At 40.4% G+C, this 25,735-nt stretch overlaps 1 protein-coding gene across 2 annotated transcripts in view; it reads left to right on the top strand.

The window, feature by feature from the left end:
* The window catches only part of dachc (dachshund c), a 210,341-nt gene extending 186,877 nt beyond the window's left edge, over window positions 1–23,464 (top strand). The window contains exons 8-11 of one of the 2 annotated variants that reach the window (XM_061927549.2): window positions 1,157–1,307; window positions 1,381–1,509; window positions 13,118–13,183; window positions 23,166–23,464. In XM_061927549.2, the coding sequence (XP_061783533.2) occupies window positions 1,157–1,307; window positions 1,381–1,509; window positions 13,118–13,183; window positions 23,166–23,203 (384 nt within the window). In that variant the 3' untranslated portion in view covers window positions 23,204–23,464. The remainder of the gene's footprint in view (window positions 1–1,156; window positions 1,308–1,380; window positions 1,510–13,117; window positions 13,184–23,165) is intronic. The other variant, XM_061927626.2, reaches the window with a different exon arrangement.
* The last annotated feature ends 2,271 nt before the right edge of the window (window positions 23,465–25,735 follow it).

The raw sequence follows: 25,735 nt of genomic DNA, 5'->3' as shown, positions 1-25,735 counted from the left end.
TTTTAATTAGTACAATAATATGATTTATATATGTTTTTGTTTGAGTTTTATTTACATTTTGCTTACTTTAATTAAAATAAAATTATTTATTGTTTATTTGTTTATAATATTAATCATTTTAATTAGTACAATAATATGATTTATATATTTTTTTTGTTCGAGTTCTATTTACATTTTGCTTACTTTAATTAAAATAAAATGATTTATTGTTTTTGTTCATAATATTAATCATTTTAATTAGTACAATAATATGATTTATATATTTTTTTTGTTCGAGTTCTATTTACATTTTGCTTACTTTAATTAAAATAAAATGATTTATTGTTTTTGTTCATAATATTAATCATTTTAATTAGTACAATAATATGATTTATATATTTTTTTTGTTTGAGTTCTATTTACATTTTGCTTACTTTGATTAGAATAAAATTATTTATTGTTTATTTGTTCATAATATTGATCGTTTTGATTAGTACAATAATATGATTTATATATTTTTTTGTTCGAGTTCTATTTACATTTTGCTTACTTTGATTAAAATAAAATGATTTATTGTTTATTTGTTTATAATATTAATCATTTTAATTAGTACAATAATATGATTTTTTTTTGTTTTGTTCGAGTTCTATTTACATTTTGCTTACTTTAATTAAGAGAAAATTATTTGTTTGTTCATAATATTAATAATTTTAATTAGTACAATAATATGATTTATATATGTTTTTGTTCGAGTTCTATTTACATTTTGCTTACTTTGATTAAAATAAAATCATTTTATGATTTTATCTAGTTAATTCAAATTGTATATCTATTGTTTTACTTGACTTTAAATATTTTTATTCTGCAATTTCCCCGTTCCAATTTTTATTAGTAATTGTGTTCCTGTTACAATTTGATCAGAATCCACACTTTAATGACTCAAAATAAAAAATAAATATTTATATTTAGTCAAATATATCTTCCGAATCTTATACAATTTGAAAGAATCTGGTATCAAATCAATCCCATTTTTTATTTAACATCACCTCCATCATAAATCCGGCGCTAATTTAGTTGTTTTTATGCAGAATTTGACAACATTGGGTTGCCTAAGAAAAGTATTTGTCTTGTTGTGATCAGCGTGTAACCTGTTGTTGACGTGTTGTGTGTCTCCAAGCAGGGCCTGCTGAGGGTTGCCATAGAGAACGCCCGGGCGCAGGAGAAGCAGGACCACCTGGAGAGGACGGAGCTGAAGATGGAGCTGGTTCGAGAGCGCGAGCTGCGGGAGACGCTGGAGAGGCAGCTGAGCGTGGAGCAGAAAAGCCGAGGTCTCCATGATCGCGTGTCATCTCACCTCCGGGACAAAACTCTTAGATTGACTCGTCCTCTCCGCTCTTCCAGTTCTCATCCAGAAGCGTCTGAAGAAGGAAAAGAGGAGTAAGAGGAGACTTCAGGAGGCCTTGGAGGAGGAAGTGAAGCTACGAGATCAGGCGGAGCACGGCCTGCTGCACGCCGCCAACACCTTCGCAGGTACGACATTGTTATCATCATTATTTATTAGGGCCCGCAATGGCCCATTGCAAAAGGACTCCCTCAGGGAGTCCTTATGCAATGGGACATAAGGACCTATTGTTATTGTAACGTTTTATTAGGGCCCGCATGGCCCATTGCATAAGGACTCCCACAGGGAGTCCTTATGCAATGGGACATAAGGACCTATTGAATTTGTAAGGTTTTATTCTTTATTCTTCCGCCGCCACATTAAACTGTAATTTGACCCACTTAACATGCTTCAAAACTCACCATATTTTACCCACACATCAGGACCTGCGAAAATTACCTTTTTAAAAAAAAAAAAAACCCCAAAACTCAAAATTGCGCTCTAGCGCCCCCTAGAAAAAAAAAACTAGACTGCCTATATCTCCCACTAGGAAGATCGGAGAGACATGAAACAAAAACCTGTATGTAGGTCTGACTTAGACCTAGTTTTCATAATTATATATCATCGGGCAGAAATCAACAGGAAGTTGGCAATTCCCCCTTCAAGACAAAAAAGTACTAAAAACTTTCACTTTTGCCTCTTTGAGCTGTAATTTGACCCCCTTAACATGCTTCAAAACTCACCGAACTGAACACACACATCAGGACTGGCAAAAATTGCGATCTAATAAAAAAACCTAACCCCAAATTTAAAAATTGCGCTCTACAGCAATTTTTGAATAAAACGGAGAAAAAACTGCTCCTCGGAAGAAAAAAATGACAAAACTGCCTGTAACTCCCACTGGGAAGGTCGGAGAGACATGAAACAAAAACCTCTCCGTAGGTCTCACTTAGACCTACATTTCATAAATTGACAACCCCCAGCAAAAATCAACAGGAAGTTTGCTATTCCCCCTTCTAAACAACATTTTTGTAAAAACCGGCCACCTTTCTTCAAACATTATCTCCTCTGAGCGCGTTTGTCCTTTCGGCTTCAAACTAACACAGGAGAGAGATTGAACCCTTCTGATTAAAAGTTATCGAAAGGGTTTTGATACCGGCTCCGGTTTTGATTTTATGACCCTTCAAAGACCCGCTGCGCTGATGCTGCTGTTTTTTTAAGATGGCTGCTTAAAAGCAGGAAGCACCAACGTGCCCACACAATGCAGACAAGGTAGGTACACTAGACAAAAGTCTTGGGACACTTATGACTACCACCGGACAAAAGTATTGGGACACTTAGGACTAGCACCTGCCAAATACGCGGGCCCGAACAACGCTGCTTGCAGCTTTAATTATTCTTTATTCTTTCTTTATTCTACCGCCGCCTCTTTGAACACTAATTTGACCCACTTAGCATGCTTCACATCAGGACCTGCGAAAATTGCCTTTTGATAAAAAAACCAAACCCCAAAAATAAACATTGCGCTCTAGCGCCCCCTAGGAAAAAAAAAAAACTAGACTGCCTGTAACTCCCACTAGGAAGGTCGGAAAAACATGAAACAAAATCCTCTATGTAGGTGTGACTTAGACCTAGTTCTCATAATTGTATATCCTCGGGCAAAAATCAACAGGAAGTTGGCAATTCCCACTTCAAGACAAAAAAGTACTAAAAACAGTCAATTTTGTCTCTTTGAGCTGTATTTTCACCCTCTTAACATGCTCCAAAACTCACCAAACTGAACACACACATCAGGACTGGCAAAAATTGCGATCTAATAAAAAAACCTAACCCCAAATTTAAACATTTTTTAATAAAACGGAGAAAAAACTGCTCCTCGGAAGAAAAAAATGACAAAACTGCCTGTAACTCCCACTGGGAAGGTCGGAGAGACATGAAACAAAAACCTCTCCGTAGGTCTCACTTAGACCTACATTTCATAAATTGACAACCCCCAGCAAAAATCAACAGGAAGTTTGCTATTCCCCCTTCTAAACAACATTTTTGTAAAAACCGGCCACCTTTCTTCAAACATTATCTCCTCTGAGCGCGTTTGTCGTTTCGGCTTCAAACTAACACAGGAGAGAGATTGAACCCTTGTGATTAAAACTACAGAAGCGCGTTTTAATAACTGCTCCGGTTTTGATTTTATGAGCCTTCAAAAACCGCTGCGCTGCTGCGCTGCTGCGCTGCTGTTTTTTTAAGATGGCTGCTTAAAAGCAGGAAGCACCAGCGTGCCCACACAATGCAGACAAGGTAGGTACACTAGACAAAAGTATTGGGACACTTGGGACTAAAAGTTGACAAAAGTATTTGGACACTTAGGACTAGCACCTGCCAAATACGCGGGCCCGACCAATGCTGCTTGCAGCTTTAATTTATTCTTTATTCTTTCTTTATTCTACCGCCGCCTCTTTGAACACTAATTTGACCCACTTAGCATGCTTCAAAACTCACCAAATTTGACCCACACATCAGGACCTGCGAAAATTGCCTTTTGATAAAAAAACCAAACCCCAAAAATAAAAATTGCGCTCTAGCGCCCCCTAGGAAAAAAAAAACTAGACTGCCTGTAACTCCCACTAGGAAGGTCGGAAAAACATGAAACAAAATCCTCTATGTAGGTCTGACTTAGACCTAGTTCTCATAATTGTACATCCTCGGGCTAAAATCAACAGGAAGTTGGCAATTCCCCCTTCAAGACAAAAAAAGTACTAAAAACAGTCACTTTTGCCTCTTTGAGCTGCAATTTGACCCCCTTAACATGCTTCAAAACTCACCAAACTGAACGCACACATCAGGACTGGCAAAAACTGAGATCTAATAAAAAAAACCTAACCCCAAATTCTAAAATTGCGCTCTAGAGCAATTTTTGAATAAAACGGAGAAAAAACTGCTCCTCGGAAGAAAAAAATGACAAAACTGCCTGTAACTCCCACTGGGAAGGTCGGAGAGACATGAAACAAAAACCTCTCCGTAGGTCTCACTTACACCTACATTTCATAAATTCCCAACCCCCAGCAAAAATCAACAGGAAGTTTGCTATTCCCCCTTCAAAACAAATTTTTTTTAAAAACCGGTCACCTTTCTTCAAAATCTATCTCCTCTGAGAGCGTTTGTCGTTTCGCCTTCAAACTAACACAGGTGAGAGATAAAACCCTTGTGATTAAAAGTATAGATGGGATTTTTAATACCTGCTCCGGTTTTGATTTTATGACCCTTCAAAGACCCGCTGCGCTGATGCTGCTGCACTGCTGTTTTTTTAAGATGGCTGCTTAAAAGCAGGAAGCACCAACGTGCCCACACAATGCAGACAAGGTAGGTACACTAGACAAAAGTCTTGGGACACTTCAGACTAAAAGTAGACAAAAGTATTGGGACACTTAGGACTAGCACCTGCCAAATACGCGGGCCCGTCCAACGCTGCTTGCAGCTTTAATTTCTATTACTTTTTTCTCACAAAGCTAGTGTTTGATGGCCCTCTGCACATACTAAACATACAAACTTTTACATTTGATCAGAGGAACTTGTTGCGTTTTGGACCAGTTTTTCCTCCCAGGGAATTCAAGTCACAATTCGCTCCCAAGTTCTTTCCGACACTTAAAGCTGAGTTGAAAAACCACCAGAGACAGAATAGGTATTTTGTTGTATATTCTCAAAGCTTTGCCAATATACATTTTAGATTGAGACCAGTCTAACCCTAGAACATTCTATTGCGCCTCCCAAAATGGTCTGTCTTCCCGATCCCACCACCCTCTTTCTCTCGTCCCATCTCTGTAGACAAAACAAATGCTAGTCAAAACACATTCCAAAGAACTCAAGGTTAACACACACAGTATACTTGCTGACAGAGCATCAAGAGAAGAAATGGAAAACACGAGCTGTTTTCAAATATGACAAAGAAATGGAAGAAGTACAACTTAAATTAGGATACATGTAAATATCTGCCTCCGACAATTCCCCCTTCAGATCTTCTAAAAAGATCTTTATCACTAGTACAACACTTCTAAAATACGCCCCTCTTTGAGCAAGCTAGTAAAAAATTAAAAGCATAGTTACATGGGAGATAAACGGATGGAATCTATGTCAATGTCGTCACTCATACAGGGAAGGAAACTAGCATTTCTCAAAAGTCACCACTTTGCCAGACCCCCTTCAGTGACATAGCAAACCCAGGTTGTTCAGCAAGCCCCTCAACAGCATCACGAGTCAGGTTGGTCAGTCTCAACAGATTATAAAAAACATAGTTAATGCGTTCTACATTTTTAGTAGCAGTCACGGGGAAAATAGCACCAATTATAGGAAGGTTCTCGAAACCTGCACAGGATTCACACCACAATTTGTGTTGTGGTGGGACCCTCCTTGGTTGTCCAATTCTCAGCGTGTCGCCCGGACGGGCCCCCAATTTGTTGCGTTTTGGACCAGTTGTTCCTCCCAGGGAATTCAAGTCACAATTCGCTCCCAAGTTCTTTACGACACTTTAAAGCTGAGTTGAAAAACCACCAGAGGACAGAATAGGTATTTTGTTGTATATTCTCAAAGCTTTGCCAATATACATTTTGATTGAGACCAGTCTAACCCTAGAACATTCTATTGCGCCTCCCAAAAATGGTCCGTCTTCCCGATCCCACCACCCTCTCTCTCTCGTCCCATCTCTGTAGACAAAACAAATGCTAGTCAAAACACATTCCAAAGAACTCAAGGTTAACACACACAGTATACTTGCTGACAGAGCATCAAGAGAAGAAATGGAAAACACGAGCTGGTTTCAAATATGACAAAGAAATGGAAGAAGTACAACTTAAATTAGGATATATGTAAATATCTGCCTCTGACAATTCCCCCTTCAGATCTTCTAAAAAGATCTTTATCACTAGTACAACACTTCTAAAATACGCCCCTCTTTGAGCAAGCTAGTAAAAAATTAAAAGCATAGTTACATGGGGGATAAACGGATGGAATCTATGTCAATGTCGTCACTCATACAGGGAAGGAAACTAGCATTTCTCGAAAGTCACCACTTTGCCAGACCCCCTTCAGTGACATAGCAAACCCAGGTGGTTCAGCAAGCCCCTCAACAGTATCACGAGTCAGGTTGGTCAGTCTCAACAGATTATAAAAAACATAGTTAATGCGTTCTACATTTTTAGTAGCAGTCACGGGGAAAATAGCACCAATTATAGGAAGGTTCTCGAAACCTGCACATGATTCACACCACAATTTATGTTGTGGTGGGACCCCCCTTGGTTGTCCAATTCTCAGCGTGTCGCCCGGACGGGCCCCCAATTTGTTGCGTTTTGGACCAGTTGTTCCTCCCAGGGAATTCAAGTCACAATTCGCTCCCAAGTTCTTTCCGACACTTAAAGCTGAGTTGAAAAACCACCAGAGACAGAATAGGTATTTTGTTGTATATTCTCAAAGCTTTGCCAATATACATTTTGATTGAGACCAGTCTAACCCTAGAACATTCTATTGCGCCTCCCAAAAATGGTCTGTCTTCCCGATCCCACCACCCTCTCTCTCTCGTCCCATCTCTGTAGACAAAACAAAATGCTAGTCAAAACACATTCCAAAGAACTCAAGGTTAACACACACAGTATACTTGCTGACAGAGCATCAAGAGAAGAAATGGAAAACACGAGCTGTTTTCAAATATGACAAAGAAATGGAAGAAGTACAACTTAAATTGGGATAAATGTAAATATCTGCCTCTGACAATTCCCCCTTCAGATCTTCTAAAAAGATCTTTATCACTAGTACAACACTTCTAAAATACGCCCCTCTTTGAGCAAGCTAGTAAAAAATTAAAAGCATAGTTACATGGGGGATAAACGGATGGAATCTATGTCAATGTCGTCACTCATACAGGGAAGGAAACTAGCATTTCTCGAAAGTCACCACTTTGCCAGACCCCCTTCAGTGACATAGCAAACCCAGGTTGTTCAGCAAGCCCCTCAACAGCATCACGAGTCAGGTTGGTCAGTCTCAACAGATTATAAAAAACATAGTTAATGCGTTCTACATTTTTAGTAGCAGTCACGGGGAAAATAGCACCAATTATAGGAAGGTTCTCGAAACCTGCACAGGATTCACACCACAATTTATGTTGTGGTGGGACCCCCCTTGGTTGTCCAATTCTCAGCGTGTCGCCCGGACGGGCCCCCAATTTGTTGCGTTTTGGACCAGTTGTTCCTCCCAGGGAATTCAAGTCACAATTCGCTCCCAAGTTCTTTCCGACACTTAAAGCTGAGTTGAAAAACCACCAGAGGACAGAATAGGTATTTTGTCGTATATTCTCAAAGCTTTGCCAATATACATTGATTGAGACCAGTCTAACCCTAGAACATTCTATTGCGCCTCCCAAAAATGGTCTGTCTTCCCGATCCCATCGTCCCATCTCTGTAGACAAAACAAATGCTAGTCAAAACACATTCCAAAGAACTCAAGGTTAACACACACAGTATACTTGCTGACAGAGCATCAAGAGAAGAAATGGAAAACACGAGCTGTTTTCAAATATGACAAAGAAATGGAAGAAGTACAACTTAAATTCGGATATATGTAAATATCTGCCTCTGACAATTCCCCCTTCAGATCTTCTAAAAAGATCTTTATCACTAGTACAACACTTCTAAAATACGCCCCTCTTTGAGCAAGCTAGTAAAAAATTAAAAGCATAGTTACATGGGAGGTAAACGGATGGAATCTATGTCAATGTCGTCACTCATACAGGGAAGGAAACTAGCATTTCTCGAAAGTCACCACTTTGCCAGACCCCCTTCAGTGACATAGCAAACCCAGGTTGTTCAGCAAGCCCCTCAACAGCATCACGAGTCAGGTTGGTCAGTCTCAACAGATTATAAAAAACATAGTTAATGCGTTCTACATTTTTAGTAGCAGTCACGGGGAAAATAGCACCAATTATAGGAAGGTTCTCGAAACCTGCACAGGATTCACACCACAATTTATGTTGTGGTGGGACCCCCCTTGGTTGTCCAATTGCATCAAAGCAGGGCCGGCCCGTGGCATAGGCCGTATAGGCAAATGCTAAGGGCGCCGTCCATCAGGGGGCGCCACGCCAGTGCCACAAATGTTGGAGAAAAAAAGAAGAAAAAAAAAAAGTTGGTACTATTATTTCTAAATACAAAAAATAATCCCACGTTAATTAAAATGCAAAGTAAAGCCTATTTAATAGAAATATTATTTGTTACAACATTACATCCCCCCCCCTCCCCCCGCACGATGTGCCCCCTCCCTTCCCGTATCATGACTCTTTTTGGACGTTACCACATCAAAAAATCAACACAAAATGTCAAAACGGCCAAAACTGTCAGGTGCCCAGGGAAGAAAAAAGGGAAAAGAAGAGGAGGAGAAACGAGAAAAGACAGAGGTAGCAGGTAGGTAACGTTAGCCTACATGAAATTATTTGTCTGTCACAGAATGTGATAGTAACCTGGCTTTTTAGCATTAAGCTAATGTTACATGATTCGGCAATTGCTAATCAATAAATAGCTAGTTCTGTTTTAACGTCGGGTTAATATTGTGGAGGGGGCTAAATTGTTATGGAAAATAATAATGTAACGTTAGGTAATTACAGTACTCCCACCTTACATTCCTCAGGGACATTTGTATTAGATATTTTAAGCAGGTGTTTTTTGTTTACATTGGGACCCATTGCCTCCCTGCTTGGCACTCAGCGTCAAGGGTTGCAATTGGGGGTTAAATCACCACAAAATGATTCCCGGGCGCGGCCACCGCTGCTGCCCACTGCTCCCCTCACCTCCCAGGGGGTGATCAAGGGTGATGGGTCAAATGCAGAGAATAATTTCGCCACACCTAGTGTGTGTGTGACAATCATTGGTACTTTAACTTTAACTTTAACTTTATTGCCTTCTGGTTAGCTAATGTTTGCCCTGCAGGTAATAGTCACTTTTCCACCCCTTTATATATTAGGTATAGTTGTAAGTAAAAAAAAAAAAAAGGTCAAAGACAAAGCTATTCGGTTTCTTGTGAGTATATACACTTCACTGCCGATGTGGGGGGGCGCCACCTAAAATCTTGCCTAGGGCGCCAGATTGGTTATCAAAGTAAACACCCTCAGGGTTTCTCATCAAATCAAAGGAGCCCGTTACACTCCTCCGAGATAAAACATGGAAAAAATAAATACAAGATTACAATCATCCCTCGTCTACACTGCAAAAAGTCAGTGGTCAAAAACAAGAAAAAAAAATACAAAAAATGAGGGGTATTTTATTTGAACTAAGCAAAATGATCTGCCAATAGAACAAGAACATTCGGCTTGTCAAGACTTTCCAAAACAAGTCAAATTAGCCAACCTCAATGAAGCCAAAAATAGCTTAAAATAAGTATATTCTCACTAATAACCAGAAGTGGGTAGTAACGCGCTACATTTACTCCGTTACATCTACTTGAGTAACTTTTGGGATAAATTGTACTTCTAAGAGTAGTTTTAATGCAACATACTTTTACTTTTACTTGAGTATATTTATAGAGAAGAAACGCTACTTTTACTCCGCTACTTTTATCTACATTCAGCTCGCTACTCGCTACTAATTTTTATCGATCTTATAATGCACGCTTTGTTTGTTTTGGTCTGTCAGACAGACCTTCATAGTGCCTGCGTTTCAACAAATACAGTCACTGGTGACGTTCACTCCGTTCCACCAATCAGATGCAGTCACTGGTGACGTTGGACCAATCAAACAGAGCCAGGCGGTCACATGACCTGACTTAAACAAGTTGAAAAACTTATTGGGGTGTTACCATTTAGTGGTCAATTGTACGGAATATGTACTGTACTGTGCAATCTACTAATAAAAGTTCCAATCAATCAATCAAAAGTGTGAAGGAAAAAAAGACCCTTTTTTATTTCAACCGTACATCCCGTCAAAAGCCTAAAGACTGACTGCACAGTTCCTGTCTTCACAATAAAGGTGCCGCTCCATCGCGCCTGCGCTTTCAAAACAAGACTCTCCGAAAGCCAGCGCAAACAAGCTAGCAAGCTACGGAGTTTGCCGCCAATGTATTTCTTGTAAAGTGTATAAAAACGAATATGGAAGCTGGACAAATAAGATGCCAAAAACCCACCACTTTCATGTGGTATTAGACAGAAAGGAGGAACTTTTTTTCTCCTCCATTTGAAAACGTGGACGTTATCATCACTACTGTCTGATTACAATCAATGCAAGTCATCAGAATCAGGTAATACACCAACTTATATTCTTGTCTTCATGAAAGAAAGGAATCTATATGTGTTAAACATGCATGTATATTCATTAAAACACATTTAACATGTAAACAAAAACGGCAAAATAAATAAATATAAATTATATACTGTATATATCAATGTATATATATATATATATATATATATATATATATATGATATGTGTGTGTATGTTACTCATTAGTTACTCAGTACTTGAGTATTTTTTTCACAACATACTTTTTACTTTTACTCAAGTAAATATTTGGGTGACTACTCCTTACTTTTACTTGAGTATTAAATCTCTAAAGCAGCGTTTCTCAAAGTGTGGGGCGCGCCCCACTGGTGGGGAATAGAGACATGACAGGTGGGGCGCGAGGAACGGGAGGAAATTTCACTTTAAAAAAAATTTTTTATTATTATATTCTTAGATTATTTTTCTTTACTATGCTTTCATTTTCTATACACACTGTAAATCACTTTGTGATTCTGTCTGTGAAATCCGCTATATAAATAAATGGAAATTACCGGTACTTATTTTTACTGTAGGCTTTATATTTCTCGGTACGAGCGAAAGTTTGACAGACATAGCAACAGTAACTAATGGGGGCGGGGCTAAGCGGAACAAACTTTCGCGCGGATGGGTAGCAGGCTAATGTGTGGATCACAATTACACAAATATATACATTTGTGACTCGCACCTCAAAGGTCGTCGAGCCAGAGCCAGCGCCTGCAGAGAAACAAAAATCTGACGGGCACACACTGTGTCATTCACCGGGAAACAGCTCAGCCCCGAACTCAATGAGGTTTTAACAGATGTTGTGAGCGCGGTAAATTTGATCAAAACACGACCACTGAAAGTGCGACTGTTCTCTGCACTGTGTGAGGAAATGGGAGCTGATCATACAGCCGTGCTGTTTCACAGTGAAGCAAGGTGGCTCTCCTGGGGGAAAGTGCTGTCACTTGCCCTGTCTTGCCAAATGCATAGCTCCTCCTTTTTTTTTGTTGCAAAGATTGCAAAGTGGCACTTTTATTTTATTTATTATTGAACTTGATACAAGTTATTTGATTTATTATTGAACTTGATGCAAGTTATAACACTTTTTTTGATTTATTATTGAACGTGATGCAAGTTATAACACTTTTTTTTTTATTTATTATTGAACTTGATGCAAGTTATAACACTTTTTTTGATTTATTATTGAACTTGATGCAAGTTATAACACTTGTTTTGATTTATTATTGAACTTGATGCAAGTTATAACACTTTTGTTTTATTTATTATTGAACTTGATGCAAGTTATAACACTTTTTTTGATTTATTATTGAACTTGATGCAAGTTATTTGATTTATTATTGAACTTGATGCAAGTTATAACACTTTTTTTGATTTATTATTGAACGTGATGGAAGTTATAACACTTTTTTTTTTTTTTATTGAACTTCATGCAAGTTATAACACTTTTTTTTATTTATTATTGAACTTGATGCAAGTTATAACACTTTTTTTTATTTATTATTGAACTTGATGCAAGTTATAACACTTTTTTTGATTTATTATTGAACTTGATGCAAGTTATAACACTTGTTTTGATTTATTATTGAACTTGATGCAAGTTATAACACTTTTGTTTTATTTATTATTGAACTTGATGCAAGTTATAACACTTTTTTTGATTTATTATTGAACTTGATGCAAGTTATTTGATTTATTATTGAACTTGATGCAAGTTATAACACTTTTTTTGATTTATTATTGAACGTGATGGAAGTTATAACACTTTTTTTTTATTTATTATTGAACTTGATGCAAGTTATTTGATTTATTATTGAACTTGATGCAAGTTATAACACTTTTTTTTATTTATTATTGAACTTGATGCAAGTTATAACACTTTTTTTGATTTATTATTGAACTTGATGCAAGTTATAACACTTGTTTTGATTTATTATTGAACTTGATGCAAGTTATAACACTTTTGTTTTATTTATTATTGAACTTGATAGAAGTTATTTTATTTGTTATTGAACTTGATGTTATTTTATGTTATTGAGTTTGAATGTATACAACTTGATGTTCAATAAATTTGAAAATGTTAAAGCTTGGCATTAGCGCTCTGTTGGGGCGATGGGGGCAGGTGGGGCTTGAAAACTCCCCCTTGTCCAAAGTGGGGGATGACAAAAAAAGTTTGAGAACCACTGCTCTAAAGTAACAGTACTCTTACTTGAGTACACATTCTGGCTACTCTACCCACCTCTGCTTATGATCCTTTTGTATGAAAAGAGACCTGAATGGACCCGCTGGTCGACAGTGTGCCTTTTAATCCGGTGCGCCTTATGGTCAGGAAAAAAAACATTGTCAAAAATGCCCTTAAAAATATTCCTCATTAATCAACTCTTCATTAGCAGCGTAATTTACTTCCCTTTTTTTTTGAGTTGACGAGCAAAAGTGCGGCCCATCAATCACCAGCGGACTCTCTCTCTCCCCGCAGAGTCCGTGGGCCGGGACGTGGACGGGAGCGAGCACGAGGACAACAGGATGGACGCCAAGGTGCAAGGTGCGGAACGCCCGCTCGGCTTTAGTCCTCGGACGTCTTGGTGAAATTCAAATGTCAAATACCTCCACCAAGGCTTTTTCACCTGTAAAATCATCTTATACAATATCTGCAGGAAATTATTGACATATCATTATATCCTGTCAAGGACCAATGCTATAGAACATGACAATATATCCTGTCAAGGACCAATGCTATAGAATAATATAGGTAATGGCTCCCATTTTTAGAGTCTTTGCTATGACTCAACCCGCAGGACCTGCACTTAGCAAACTTATCCAAAGGATGGCGCCATAGCACAAATAACAAGGCTTCCTATTCCGGTGTTGTATGAAAACTATTTGTTGAATACAAAACATTATGGCCGTTAGCAGAGAAAAATTCCGTAAAGCCGCGGGGTTCAAAGCGTGGGGGGAAAAGTAATAGTAATAATAATAATAATAATAATACATTTTATTTGGTATAGTGCTTTTCAGAGGGAAAAATATTAAAATATAAAACAGTTCAAAGTAATAATATAAAATACAGGAAATATAAAAGTAGCGGCTAATAGTCTGGAAAGTACGGTAATACAAAATTAAAAAAACAATATATAATAAATTGCATTTAAAAGAGACAGTAGCTGTTTTTGGGGGGTCCCAGTGTATGGAACACTCTCCCTGACCACCTGAGGGCACCACAGACTGTAGATTAGAGATGCGCGGTTTGCGGGCACAACCGCGCAGTCCGCGGATTATCCGCAGATCGGGCGGATGAAATTAAAAAAAATTAGATTTTATCCGCGGGTCGGGTCGGGCGGTTGAAATAAAAAAAAATAATTTTTAAATAGATTCAGGCGGGTGGCAGTTAAACCAATTGGGAAATATATATACATAGTTAAATGTTGTTACCCACATACGAAAAACGAGCAGGCACCTGCTGCATATGCCACAACAGAAGAAGAGATGGACACTTTTACGGAGCGGAGAAGGGACGCCTCGCCGGGGGAAGGGGCCTCGCGAGAGGGCCCCACCGGGAGCCGTAGCTGAGGCGATCCGCGAGAAGGGCCCGACGCACGTCCAGGGTCACCACCGCGCCCACCGCACCGACACCCCGCCTCGTCCGCCTTCGCCGCGGCCGGCGTCACGCGCAGCAGGTAAGCAGCTTACCTGCCCGCCACCCCCGTGGCCGGGGGCTCGTAACAGGGGTCACTCCGCGCGCTCCGCCCGCGCAGCTTACCTGCCTGCCACCCCTGTTGCCGGGGGGCGCGTAACAGGGGTCACTCCGCGCGCAGTGCGCTCACGAAAGGGGTGGGGCTCACCCTGGTTGATATAGACAGCAGCTAGGACGGTGGCCATGGAAGTCGGAACCCGCTAAGGAGTGTGTAACAACCCACCTGCCGAATCAACGAGCCCTGAAAATGGATGGCGCTGGAGCGTCGGGCCCATACCCGGCCGTCGCCGGCAGCGAGACGCTCTTGGAGGTGCGCTCAGCGCGGCTCCCATATGATTGCGCACTGGTGTGCGTCTGGGTCGTGACAGCGTGGCACGCGAATGTCTGCGCTGCATTGGATCAGTCTCCTTTCTTTAACAGGCAAAAGCTTTATAACCTCACTAATGCCTTGCATCGTCTATATTAGATATTTAACAACGGGCGGGTGCGGGCGGATGCGGTTCTGATTAAATGTTACATCGGGTGGATGGCGGATGGTTGACGACTTTCCGATGCGGTTGCGGATGAAATAATTGTCTATCCGCGCATCTCTAGTGTAGATGCTTCTAAAAAAAGGCTTAAAAACTCTTCTTTTTAAAAAAGGCTTCTTTTTTTTTTATATATATATGCATACTAGTTTTAGCTATTTGGCTGTTCTAGTTTTTTTTTGTTTTTTTTTAATACACTGTAGCACTTTGAGGTTGTTTACTCAATGGAAAGTGCTTTTTACAAATAAAATCCATTATTATTATTATTATTATTATTATTATTACGTTGTGGTCGTTTAGTTTTTAGTTTGTTTTCTTCCAAGCAGGATAAAATGCCATGAAATAAAAAGGCTATTTGTCAAGAGAAGTGGTGTAATATAATATCAGGCTCGATGTTTGAAGGCGGAGGTGATTATTGATCCTTCTGCCCCGCATGCAAACGCCGTCTGCCGGAAGGTTCCACTTCTCAGAAAGCGACGCCCGCTGAGCGCCGGCGCAGTTAATGCAGAGTGACGTTTAATAGAAGCCTCTGTCTCCATGGCGATAGATGAACGACAAAACACCTCAGACAGCGCCAGAGAAAGAGCGGCGGTCTGCAGACCACCTCTGAACCCCCCCCCCCCAAGCGGAGCGGACCCCGGGGCCCCCGCAGTAGACAGCTCGCTTGTTCCAAGGCCCTTTTTCCCCCCCCCCCTCCTCCTTTTAATTGAACGCCAGTGAAGCAAGAAGAGAAGTGGCCACTAATTAACGGCGGTCTTAATTGTTCTGGTGATGAGTTTGTTTGGACATCATTTGCATAATTAACAGGCTGTAATAAATCATTTAAAGGGGAATTGTCTGTCAGACAGGATGTGCTTCCTTTGTGCCAGGAAGTTTCATCGCGGGGATCAAACCTGCAAACAAGATTACAAAAAAAAAAAAGCCTGACTTCTCATGAAGCATTTTTTTATTGGCGTACAGTCCTGGTCAAAAGTGTACGTACACTTGTAAAGAACATCATGTCATGAAAACATTCATGAAGTTTGCTTCTTTTATGAATTTATTATGGCTCTACTCATGTCACATGACCAGGAGGAGGGAGTCCGAGACAGAGGGACGCTTCAAGCTGACCACTGGAAAAAAAAGAAAAAAAAGAAACATATTTGAAAATGATATGTTTAGAATAGAATAGAAAGTACTTTATTGATCCCTGGGGGAAATTCAGCCTAAAGTTTCTCTTTCTAAAGGCTTAGTGGCCACATGTGTGGACAGCACCTTTTAGCTCTTATTTCCACAATTGTGTACACTACTGAATTGGGGTCTTATGGCCGCTTATGTCATACATGCCAACCCATCCATCCATCCATCTTCTTCCGCTTATCCGAGGTCGGGTCGCGGGGGCAGCAGCTTAAGCAGGGAAGCCCAGACTTCCCTCTCCCCAGCCACTTCGTCCAGCTCCTCCCGGGGGATCCCGAGGCGTTCCCAGGCCAGCCGGGAGAGATAGTCTTCCCAGCGTGTCCTGGGTCTTCCCCGTGGCCTCCTACCGATCGGACGTGCCCGAAACACCTTCCTAGGGAGGCGTTCGGGTGGCATCCTGACCAGATGCCCGAACCACCTCATCTGGCTCCTCTCCATGTGGAGGAGCAGCGGCTTTACTTTGAGCTCCCCCCGAATGACAGAGCTTCTCACCCTATCTCTAAGGGAGAGCCCCGCCACTCGGCGGAGGAAACTAATTTCGGCCGCTTGTACCCGTGATCTTGTCCTTTCGGTCATGACCCAAAGCTCATGACCATAGGTGAGGATGGGAACGTAGATCGACCGGTAAATTGAGAGCTTTGTCTTCCGGCTCAGCTCCTTCTTCACCACAACGGATCGATACAGCGTCCGCATTACTGAAGACGCCGCACCGATCCGCCTGTCTATCTCACGATCCACTCTTCCCTCACTCGTGAACAAGACTCTGAGGTACTTGAACTCCTCCACTTGGGGCAAGATCTCCTCCCCAACCCGGAGATGGCACTCCACCCTTTTCCGGGGCGAGAACCATGGACTCGGACTTGGAGGTGCTGATTTTCATCCCAGTCGCTTCACACTCAGCTGCGAACCGATCCAGTGAGCGCTGAAGATCCTGGCCAAATGAAGCCATCAGGACCACATCATCTGCAAAAAGCAGAGACCTAATCCTGCAGCCACCAAACCAGATCCCCTCAACGCCTTGACTGCGCCTAGAAATTCTGTCCATAAAAGTTATGAACAGAATCGGTGACAAAGGGCAGCCTTGGCGGAGTCCAACCCTCACTGGAAACGTGTCCGACTTACTACCGGCAATGCGGACCAAGCTCTGACACTGATCATACAGGGAGCGGACCGCCACAATCAGACAGTCCGATACCCCATACTCTCTGAGCACTCCCCACAGGACTTCCCGGGGTACACGGTCGAATGCCTTCTCCAAGTCCACAAAACACATGTAGACTGGTTGGGCAAACTCCCATGCACCCTCAAGGACCCTGCCCAGAGTATAGAGCTGGTCCACAGTTCCACGACCAGGACGAAAACCACACTGTTCCTCCTGAATCTGAGGTTGGACTATCCGGCGTAGCCTCCTCTCCAGTACACCTGAATAGACCTTACCGGGAAGGCTGAGGAGTGTGATCCCACGATAGTTAGAACACACCCTCCGGTTCCCCTTCTTAAAGAGAGGAACCACCACCCCGGTCTGCCAATCCAGAGGTACCGCCCCCGATGTCCACGCGATGCTGCAGAGTCAGAGATCAATAATATTATTTGATATTTTACGCTAATGTGTTCATCATTTCACACATAAGTCGCTCCTGAGTATAAGCCGGCCAAACTATGAAAAAAAACTGCCACTTATAGTCCGAAAAATACGGTATTATGCTCTGGGCCTGTTTTGCTGCCAATGGAACTGCTGCTTTAAATGGGACAATGAAAAAGGAGGATTAGCTCCAAATTGTTCAGGACAAGCTAAAATCATTGTCAGGCTTGGATGAAGGAAGGTACTCAGATGCAGAGAGGTGATTCCAAATAAAGCTTTTATTTTGAAAAACTCTTTAAGCCTCCAGAGCCGAGTAAATTCAAATACTATGAAATACAAAATTACTATCGACAAAATGTTCCAAAAGGGAAAAACCGAAAATCACTCCAAAAAGGAGGAAATACAAAAATAAGGACGATATAATTAGCACCGTATCTGTTATCAAAAAACTTGAACAAAAAACGCTCCAACAGGAGGAAGAAAATAAAGACTATAAAACTTAACTATTCTAATCAATGTAAACAAAAAATCACTCAACAAACTTTGAGGAAAAAATCTTTAAGGAAAAATTATAACTCACCACTGCGGTAGAAAAAGGTAGGATAACAAAAGTCGCTCTGAGGGAGGAAAAAAGTTCATTCAAAATTACAGCGTGGGATATTCTGGAAGCAAGGACGTAGACGTGGGACAAGGCAAGGCATGAACATGGACATGGAACGCAAGACAGGCACGAAAGCTCGAGACAATCCGGCACAGAACAAGGGGAGGCATGGGCTTATAAAGAACATGAGGGTAATGGGAAACAGGTGGAAACAAATCAAGGGTCAGGAATGACGTCAGACTGGTGACACAAGAGGAAGGGCCCGTGATCTGAAACAAGAGGAGTTGCTTTTCAAAATAAAACATGTAAATCACAAGACAGAAAAAAACCAAGACAAGACTTCCCTCACAGCGGTGTGACAATCATCAGCCCGGAGGTTGGGTCTTGGGCGCAGTTGGGTGTTCCAACAGGACAATGACCGATACGCCAACTGTGTCGCACTGACGCCTCCTCTGTGCCCTGTGAGCAGCTCTTTTCTACAGCCGGAGAAATAATAACTAAGAAGAGAAATCGTCTCAAATGTAATACGTCGGAAAAACTTTTTTATTTATTTTTTTATAAAAATGTGTAAAAAAATAAAATAAAAAAAATTCCCAGTCCACAATCATCCACAACACGTTCTCTTAGATTTCCATGTTATGATACATGTTCACATTATTTATTGACTGTATCTAAAAAAGATACAAATATATTTTTATTTAAATGAAGATATGAAATAATCCTAAATGACTTGGTTTATATTATTGTATATACTAGGGCAGGGGTCACCAACGCGGTGCCCGCGGGCACCAGGTCGCCCGTAAGGACCAGATCAGTCGCCCGCTGGCCTGTTCTAAAAAATAGCTCAAAGAGCAGCACTTACCAGTGAGCTGCCTCTATTTTTTTAAATTGTATTTATTTACTAGCAAGCTGGTCTCGCTTTGCTCCACATTTTTAATTCTAAAAGAGACAAAACTCAAATAGAATCCAAGAAAATATTTTAAAGACTTTGGTCTTCACTTGGAATAAGCGGTAGAAAATGGATGGATGGATGGGTCTTCACTTGTTTAAATCAATTCATTTATTTTTTTACTTTGCTTCTTATTACTTTTAGAAATACAATTTTAGAGAAAAAAATACAACCTTAAAAATGATTTTAGGATTTTTAAACAAATATACCTTTTTACCTTTTAAATTTTTTTCCTCTTCTTTCCTGACAATTTAAATCAATGTTCAAGTAAATTTATTTATTTTTTTATTGTAAAGAATAATAAATATTTTAGCTTCTGTTTTTTCGACGAAGAATATTTGTGAAATATTTCTTCAAACTTACTATGATTAAAATTCAAAAAAATTATTCTGGCAAATCTAGAAAATCTGTAGAATCAAATTTAAATCTTATTTCAAAGTATTTTGAATTTCTTTTAAAATTTTTTGTTCTGGAAAATCTAGAAGAAATACTGATTTGTCTTTGTTAGAAATATAACTTGGTCCAATTTGTTAAATATTCTAACAAAGTGCAGATTGGATTTTAACCGATTTAAAACATGTCATCAAAATTCTAAAATTTAATCAGGAAAAATGACTAATGATGTTCCATAAATTCTTTTTTTTACTTTTTTCAAAAAGATTCAAATAAGCTAGTTTTTCTCTTCTTTTAGTCGGTTGAATTTTGAATTATAAAGAGTCGAAATTTAAAATATGTTTAAAAATTTTATTTTAAATTTTTTCGTATTTTCTCCTCTTTTAAACCGTTCAATTAAGTGTTTTTTTTCATCATTTATTCTCTACAAAAAACCTTCCGTAAAAGGAAAAAAAAAATGTACGACGGAATGACAGACAGAAATACCCATTTTTAATTCTAAAAGAGACAAAACTCAAATAGAATTTGAAAATCCAAGAAAATATTTTAAAGACTTGGTCTTCACTTGGAATAAGCGGTAGAAAATGGATGGATGGATGGGTCTTCACTTGTTTAAATAAATTCATTTATTTTTTTTACTTTGCTTCTTATTACTTTTAGAAATACAATTTTAGAGAAAAAAATACAACCTTAAAAATGATTTTAGGATTTTTAAACAAATATACCTTTTTACCTTTTAAATTTTTTTCCTCTTCTTTCCTGACAATTTAAATCAATGTTCAAGTAAATTTATTTATTTTTTATTGTAAAGAATAATAAATATTTTAGCTTCTGGTTTTTCGACGAAGAATATTTGTGAAATATTTCTTCAAACTTACTATGATTAAAATTCAAAAAAATTATTCTGGCAAATCTAGAAAATCTGTAGAATCAAATTTAAATCTTATTTCAAAGTATTTTGAATTTCTTTTAAAATTTTTGTTCTGGAAAATCTAGAAGAAATACTGATTTGTCTTTGTTAGAAATATAACTTGGTCCAATTTGTTAAATATTCTAACAAAGTGCAGATTGGATTTTAACCAATTTAAAACATGTCATCAAAATTCTAAAATTTAATCAGGAAAAATGACTAATGATGTTCCATAAATTCTTTTTTTAATTTTTTTCAAAAAGATTCAAATAAGCTAGTTTTTCTCTTCTTTTAGTCGGTTGAATTTTGAATTATAAAGAGTCGAAATTGAAGATAAACTATGTTTCCAAATTTTATTTTAAATTTTTTCGTATTTTCTCCTCTTTTAAACCGTTCAATTAAGTGTTTTTTTCATCATTTATTCTCTACAAAAAAAACTTCCGTAAAAGGAAAAAAAAAATGTACGACGGAATGACAGACAGAAATACCCATTTTTTTATATATATATAAATGTATTTATTTAGCTATTCTTGTTTAAATCACACTTACGTGTAACTTACAAATGACAATATATTTATTTATTTAAGTGTGTATCAAACTGGTAGCCCTTCGCATTAATCAGTAGCCAAGAAGTAGTTTTTGGTTTCAAAAAGGTTGGTGACCCCTGTACTAGGGCATCAAATCAGTGTCAGTTGAGTCGGTCCATAGGTTGCCTGTAGGGATTTTTAATGTCCAGCAGATGTCAGTATTTAGTGACACAGTATCGACACAGTATCGATACAGTTTTGCAATGTGTCGAAGCGCTTCATGACGCCTCATCAACCCATCACTACTTTTCACCCTCACATTTTCAGTAGAGCCATAATAAATTCATAAAAGAAGCAAACTTCATGAATGTTTTTTGTGAGCAACAAGTACAGTGGGGCAAAAAGGTATTTAGTCAGCCACCGATTGTACAAGTTCTCCCACTTAAAATGATGACAGAGGTCTGTCATTTTCATCATAGGTACACTTCAACTGTGAGAGACAGAATGTGAAAAAAAAATCCAGGAATTCACATTGTAGGAATTTTAAAGAATTTATTTGTAAATCATGGTGGAAAATAAGTATTTGGTCACTTCAAACAAGGAAGATCTCTGGCTCTCACAGACCTGTAACTTCTTCTTTAAGAAGCTCTTCTGTCCTCCACTCGTTACCTGTATTAATGGCACCTGTTTGAACTTGTTATCTGTATAAAAGACACCTGTCCACAGCCTCAAACAGTCAGACTCCAAACTCCACTATGGCCAAGACCAAAGAGCTGTCGAAGGACACCAGGAAAAGAATTGTAGACCTGCACCAGACTGTGAAGAGTGAATCTACAATAGGCAAGCAGCTTGGTGTGAAAAAATCAACTGTGGGAGCAATTATCAGAAAATGGAAGACATACAAGACCACTGATAATCTCCCTCGATCTGGGGCTCCACGCAAGATCTCATCCCGTGGGGTCAAAATGATCATGAGAACGGTGAGCAAAAATCCCAGAACCACACGGGGGGACCTGGTGAATGACCTGCAGAGAGCTGGGACCAAAGTAACAAAGGTTACCATCAGTAACACACTACGCCGACAGGGAATCAAACCCTGCAGTGGCAGACGTGTCCCCCTGCTTAAGCCAGTGCATGTCCAGGCCGTCTGAAGTTTGCCAGAGAGCACATGGATGACACAGCAGAGGATTGGGAGAATGTCATGTGGTCAGATGAAACCAAAATAGAACTTTTTGGTATAAACTCAACTCGTCGTGTTTGGAGGAAGAAGAATACTGAGTTGCATCCCAAGAACACCATACCTACTGTGAAGCATGGGGGTGGAAACATCATGCTTTGGGGCTGTTTTTCTGCTAAGGGGAAAGGCCGACTGATCCGTGTTAAGGAAAGAATGAATGGGGCCATGTATCGTGAGATTTTGAGCCAAAACCTCCTTCCATCAGTGAGAGCTTTGAAGATGAAACGTGGCTGGGTCTTCCAGCATGACAATGATCCCAAACACACCGCCCGGGCAACGAAGGAGTGGCTCCGTAAGAAGCATTTGAAGGTCCTGGAGTGGCCTAGCCAGTCTCCAGACCTCAACCCCATAGAAAATCTGTGGAGGGAGTTGAAAGTCCGTGTTGCTCGGCGACAGCCCCAAAACATCACTGCTCTCGAGAAGATCTGCATGGAGGAATGGGCCAAAATACCAGCTACTGTGTGTGCAAACCTGGTAAAGACCTATAGTAATCGTTTGACCTCTGTAATATAACCTTTGTTGGCAATAACAAAGTATTGAGTTGAATTTTTGTTATTGACCAAATACTTATTTTCCACCATAATTTACAAATAAATTCTTTAAAAATCCTACAATGTGAATTCCTGGATTTTTTTTTCAAATGCTGTCTCTCACAGTTGAAGTGTACCTATGATGAAAATTACAGACCTCTGTCATCATTTTAAGTGGGAGAACTTGCACAATCGGTGGCTGACTAAATACTTTTTTGCCCCACTGTATGTGCTCCAATCACTACATCACAAACAAATAAGAGTTGTAGAAATGATTGACAGCCATGACATGATGTTCTTTACAAGTGTACGTAGACTTTTGACCACCACTGTATTTAGTGCACTAATGGCGCAGGTGAGCAGAGTGAAGTTGACTCTCATGGAGTGTTTGTGTCTTGCAGAAGGCCGAGTGTTCCTGCAGGCCGCTGGGATGTTCTGAAGACTTCTCCTCCTCCTCACACTTTAATTTATCACCAACTTTTATTCTGTGCTTCTTTCCTCCCAATAGTTGTTTCTTTTCTTTGTTTCACACATGAGCAGCGTCAGAGAGCTGTGTACATATTCAGTATACTTTGCTTTTCTTCTTCTTCTTCTTGACAAAAGGCATGTTGTGTCGTACATGTGTGTGTGTGTGTGTGTGTGTGTGTGTGTGTGTGTGTGTGTGTGTGTGTGTGATGCAGTAGGCCAGTTTCAGTTTGACACAAACAATACAAAGACTTTTTATCAAAGTGCTGTTTTGGACTCTTTTTTTTGTTTGTTTTTCCTCTCCTCACATTTCATTGTTTTCCTCTATTTCAGCTGATATTGTCAGGAAAACTTTTGTTGCACAGTAAATGCCAGTCGGAGCTTTTCTACCCGTCACTCAACACACACGCCGTCATCAAACATGACATAAAGTGTGATTACGCTACATTCAAAAGTTTGAGTTAAAAGAATAGTTTCCATTTATTCCATACTTGCCAACCGTGAGACCTCCGATTCCGGGAGGTGGGGGCGTGGTTAAGATATATATATATATATATAAGAAATACTTGACTTTCAGTGAATTCTAGCTATATACAGGTAAAAGCCAGTAAATTAGAATATTTTGAAAAACTTGATTTATTTCAGTAATTGCATTCAAAAGGTGTAACTTGTACATTATATTTATTCATTGCACACAGACTGATGCATTCAAATGTTTATTTCATTTAATTTTGATGATTTGAAGTGGCAACAAATGAAAATCCACAATTCCGTGTGTCACAAAATTAGAATATTACTTAAGGCTAATACAAAAAAGGGATTTTTAGAAATGTTGGCCAACTGAAAAGTATGAAAATGAAAAATATGAGCATGTACAATACTCAATACTTGGTTGGAGCTCCTTTTGCCTCAATTACTGCGTTAATGCGGCGTGGCATGGAGTCGATGAGTTTCTGGCACTGCTCAGGTGTTATGAGAGCCCAGGTTGCTCTGATAGTGGCCTTCAACTCTTCTGCGTTTTTGGGTCTGGCATTCTGCATCTTCCTTTTCACAATACCCCACAGATTTTCTATGGGGCTAAGGTCAGGGGAGTTGGCGGGCCAATTTAGAAGAGAAATACCATGGTCCGTAAACCAGGCACGGGTAGATTTTGCGCTGTGTGCAGGCGCCAAGTCCTGTTGGAACTTGAAATCTCCATCTCCATAGAGCAGGTCAGCAGCAGGAAGCATGAAGTGCTCTAAAACTTGCTGGTAGACGACTGCGTTGACCCTGGATCTCAGGAAACAGAGTGGACCGACACCAGCAGATGACATGGCACTCCAAACCATCACTGATGGTGGAAACTTTACACTAGACTTCAGGCAACGTGGATCCTGTGCCTCTCCTGTCTTCCTCCAGACTCTGGGACCTCGATTTCCAAAGGAAATGCAAAATTTGCATGGTTGGGTGATGGTTTGGGGTGCCATGTCATCTGCTGGTGTCGGTCCACTCTGTTTCCTGAGATCCAGGGTCAACGCAGCCGTCTACCAGCAAGTTTTAGAGCACTTCATGCTTCCTGCTGCTGACCTGCTCTATGGAGATGGAGATTTCAAGTTCCAACAGGACTTGGCGCCTGCACACAGCGCAAAATCTACCCGTGCCTGGTTTACGGACCATGGTATTTCTGTTCTAAATTGGCCCGCCAACTCCCCTGACCTTAGCCCCATAGAAAATCTGTGGGGTATTGTGAAAAGGAAGATGCAGAATGCGCGGTTTGCGGGCACAACCGCGGAGTCCGCGGATTATCCGCGGATTATCCGCGGATCGGGCGGATGAAATAAAAAAAAATAAGATTTTATCCGCGCGCGGGTCGGGTCGGGCGGATTAATTAGATATTTTTTTTATTTTTTTTATTTATTTATTTTTTTTTGCGGGTGGCAGTTAAACCAATTGGTAAATATATATACATAGTTAAATGTTGTTACCCACATACGAAAAACGAGCAGGCACCTGCAGCATATGCCACAACAGAAGAAAAAAAAAGAAAAGAGATGGACACTTTTACGGAGCGGAGAAGGGACGCCTCGCCGGGGTCCGGGACCGAGGCCCCTTCCCCCGAGAGGGCCCCACCGGGAGCCGTAGCTGAGGCGATCCGCGAGAAGGGCCCGACGCACGTCCAGGGTCACCACCGCGCCCACCGCACCGACACCCCGCCTCGTCCGCCTTCGCCGCGGGGCCGGCGTCACGCGCAGCAGGTAAGCAGCTTACCTGCCCGCCACCCCCGTGGCCGGGGGCTCGTAACATGGGTCACTCCGCGCGCTCCGCACGCGCAGCTTACCTGCCCGCCACCCCTGTTGCCGGGGGCGCGTAACAGGGGTCACTCCGCGCGCAGTGCGCTCACGAAAGGGGTGGGGCTCACCCTGGTTTATATAGAGAGCAGGACGGTGGCCATGGAAGTCGGAACCCGCTAAGGAGTGTGTAACAACCCACCTGCCGAATCAACTAGCCCTGAAAATGGATGGCGCTG

The sequence above is a fragment of the Nerophis lumbriciformis genome, linkage group LG02 (assembly GCF_033978685.3).
Source record: "Nerophis lumbriciformis linkage group LG02, RoL_Nlum_v2.1, whole genome shotgun sequence".
In the NCBI taxonomy this organism is placed as follows: Eukaryota; Metazoa; Chordata; class Actinopteri; order Syngnathiformes; family Syngnathidae; genus Nerophis; species Nerophis lumbriciformis.
The sequence above is the reverse complement of the archived record's forward strand: the minus strand, read 5'-3'. Positions and strand labels throughout refer to the sequence as shown.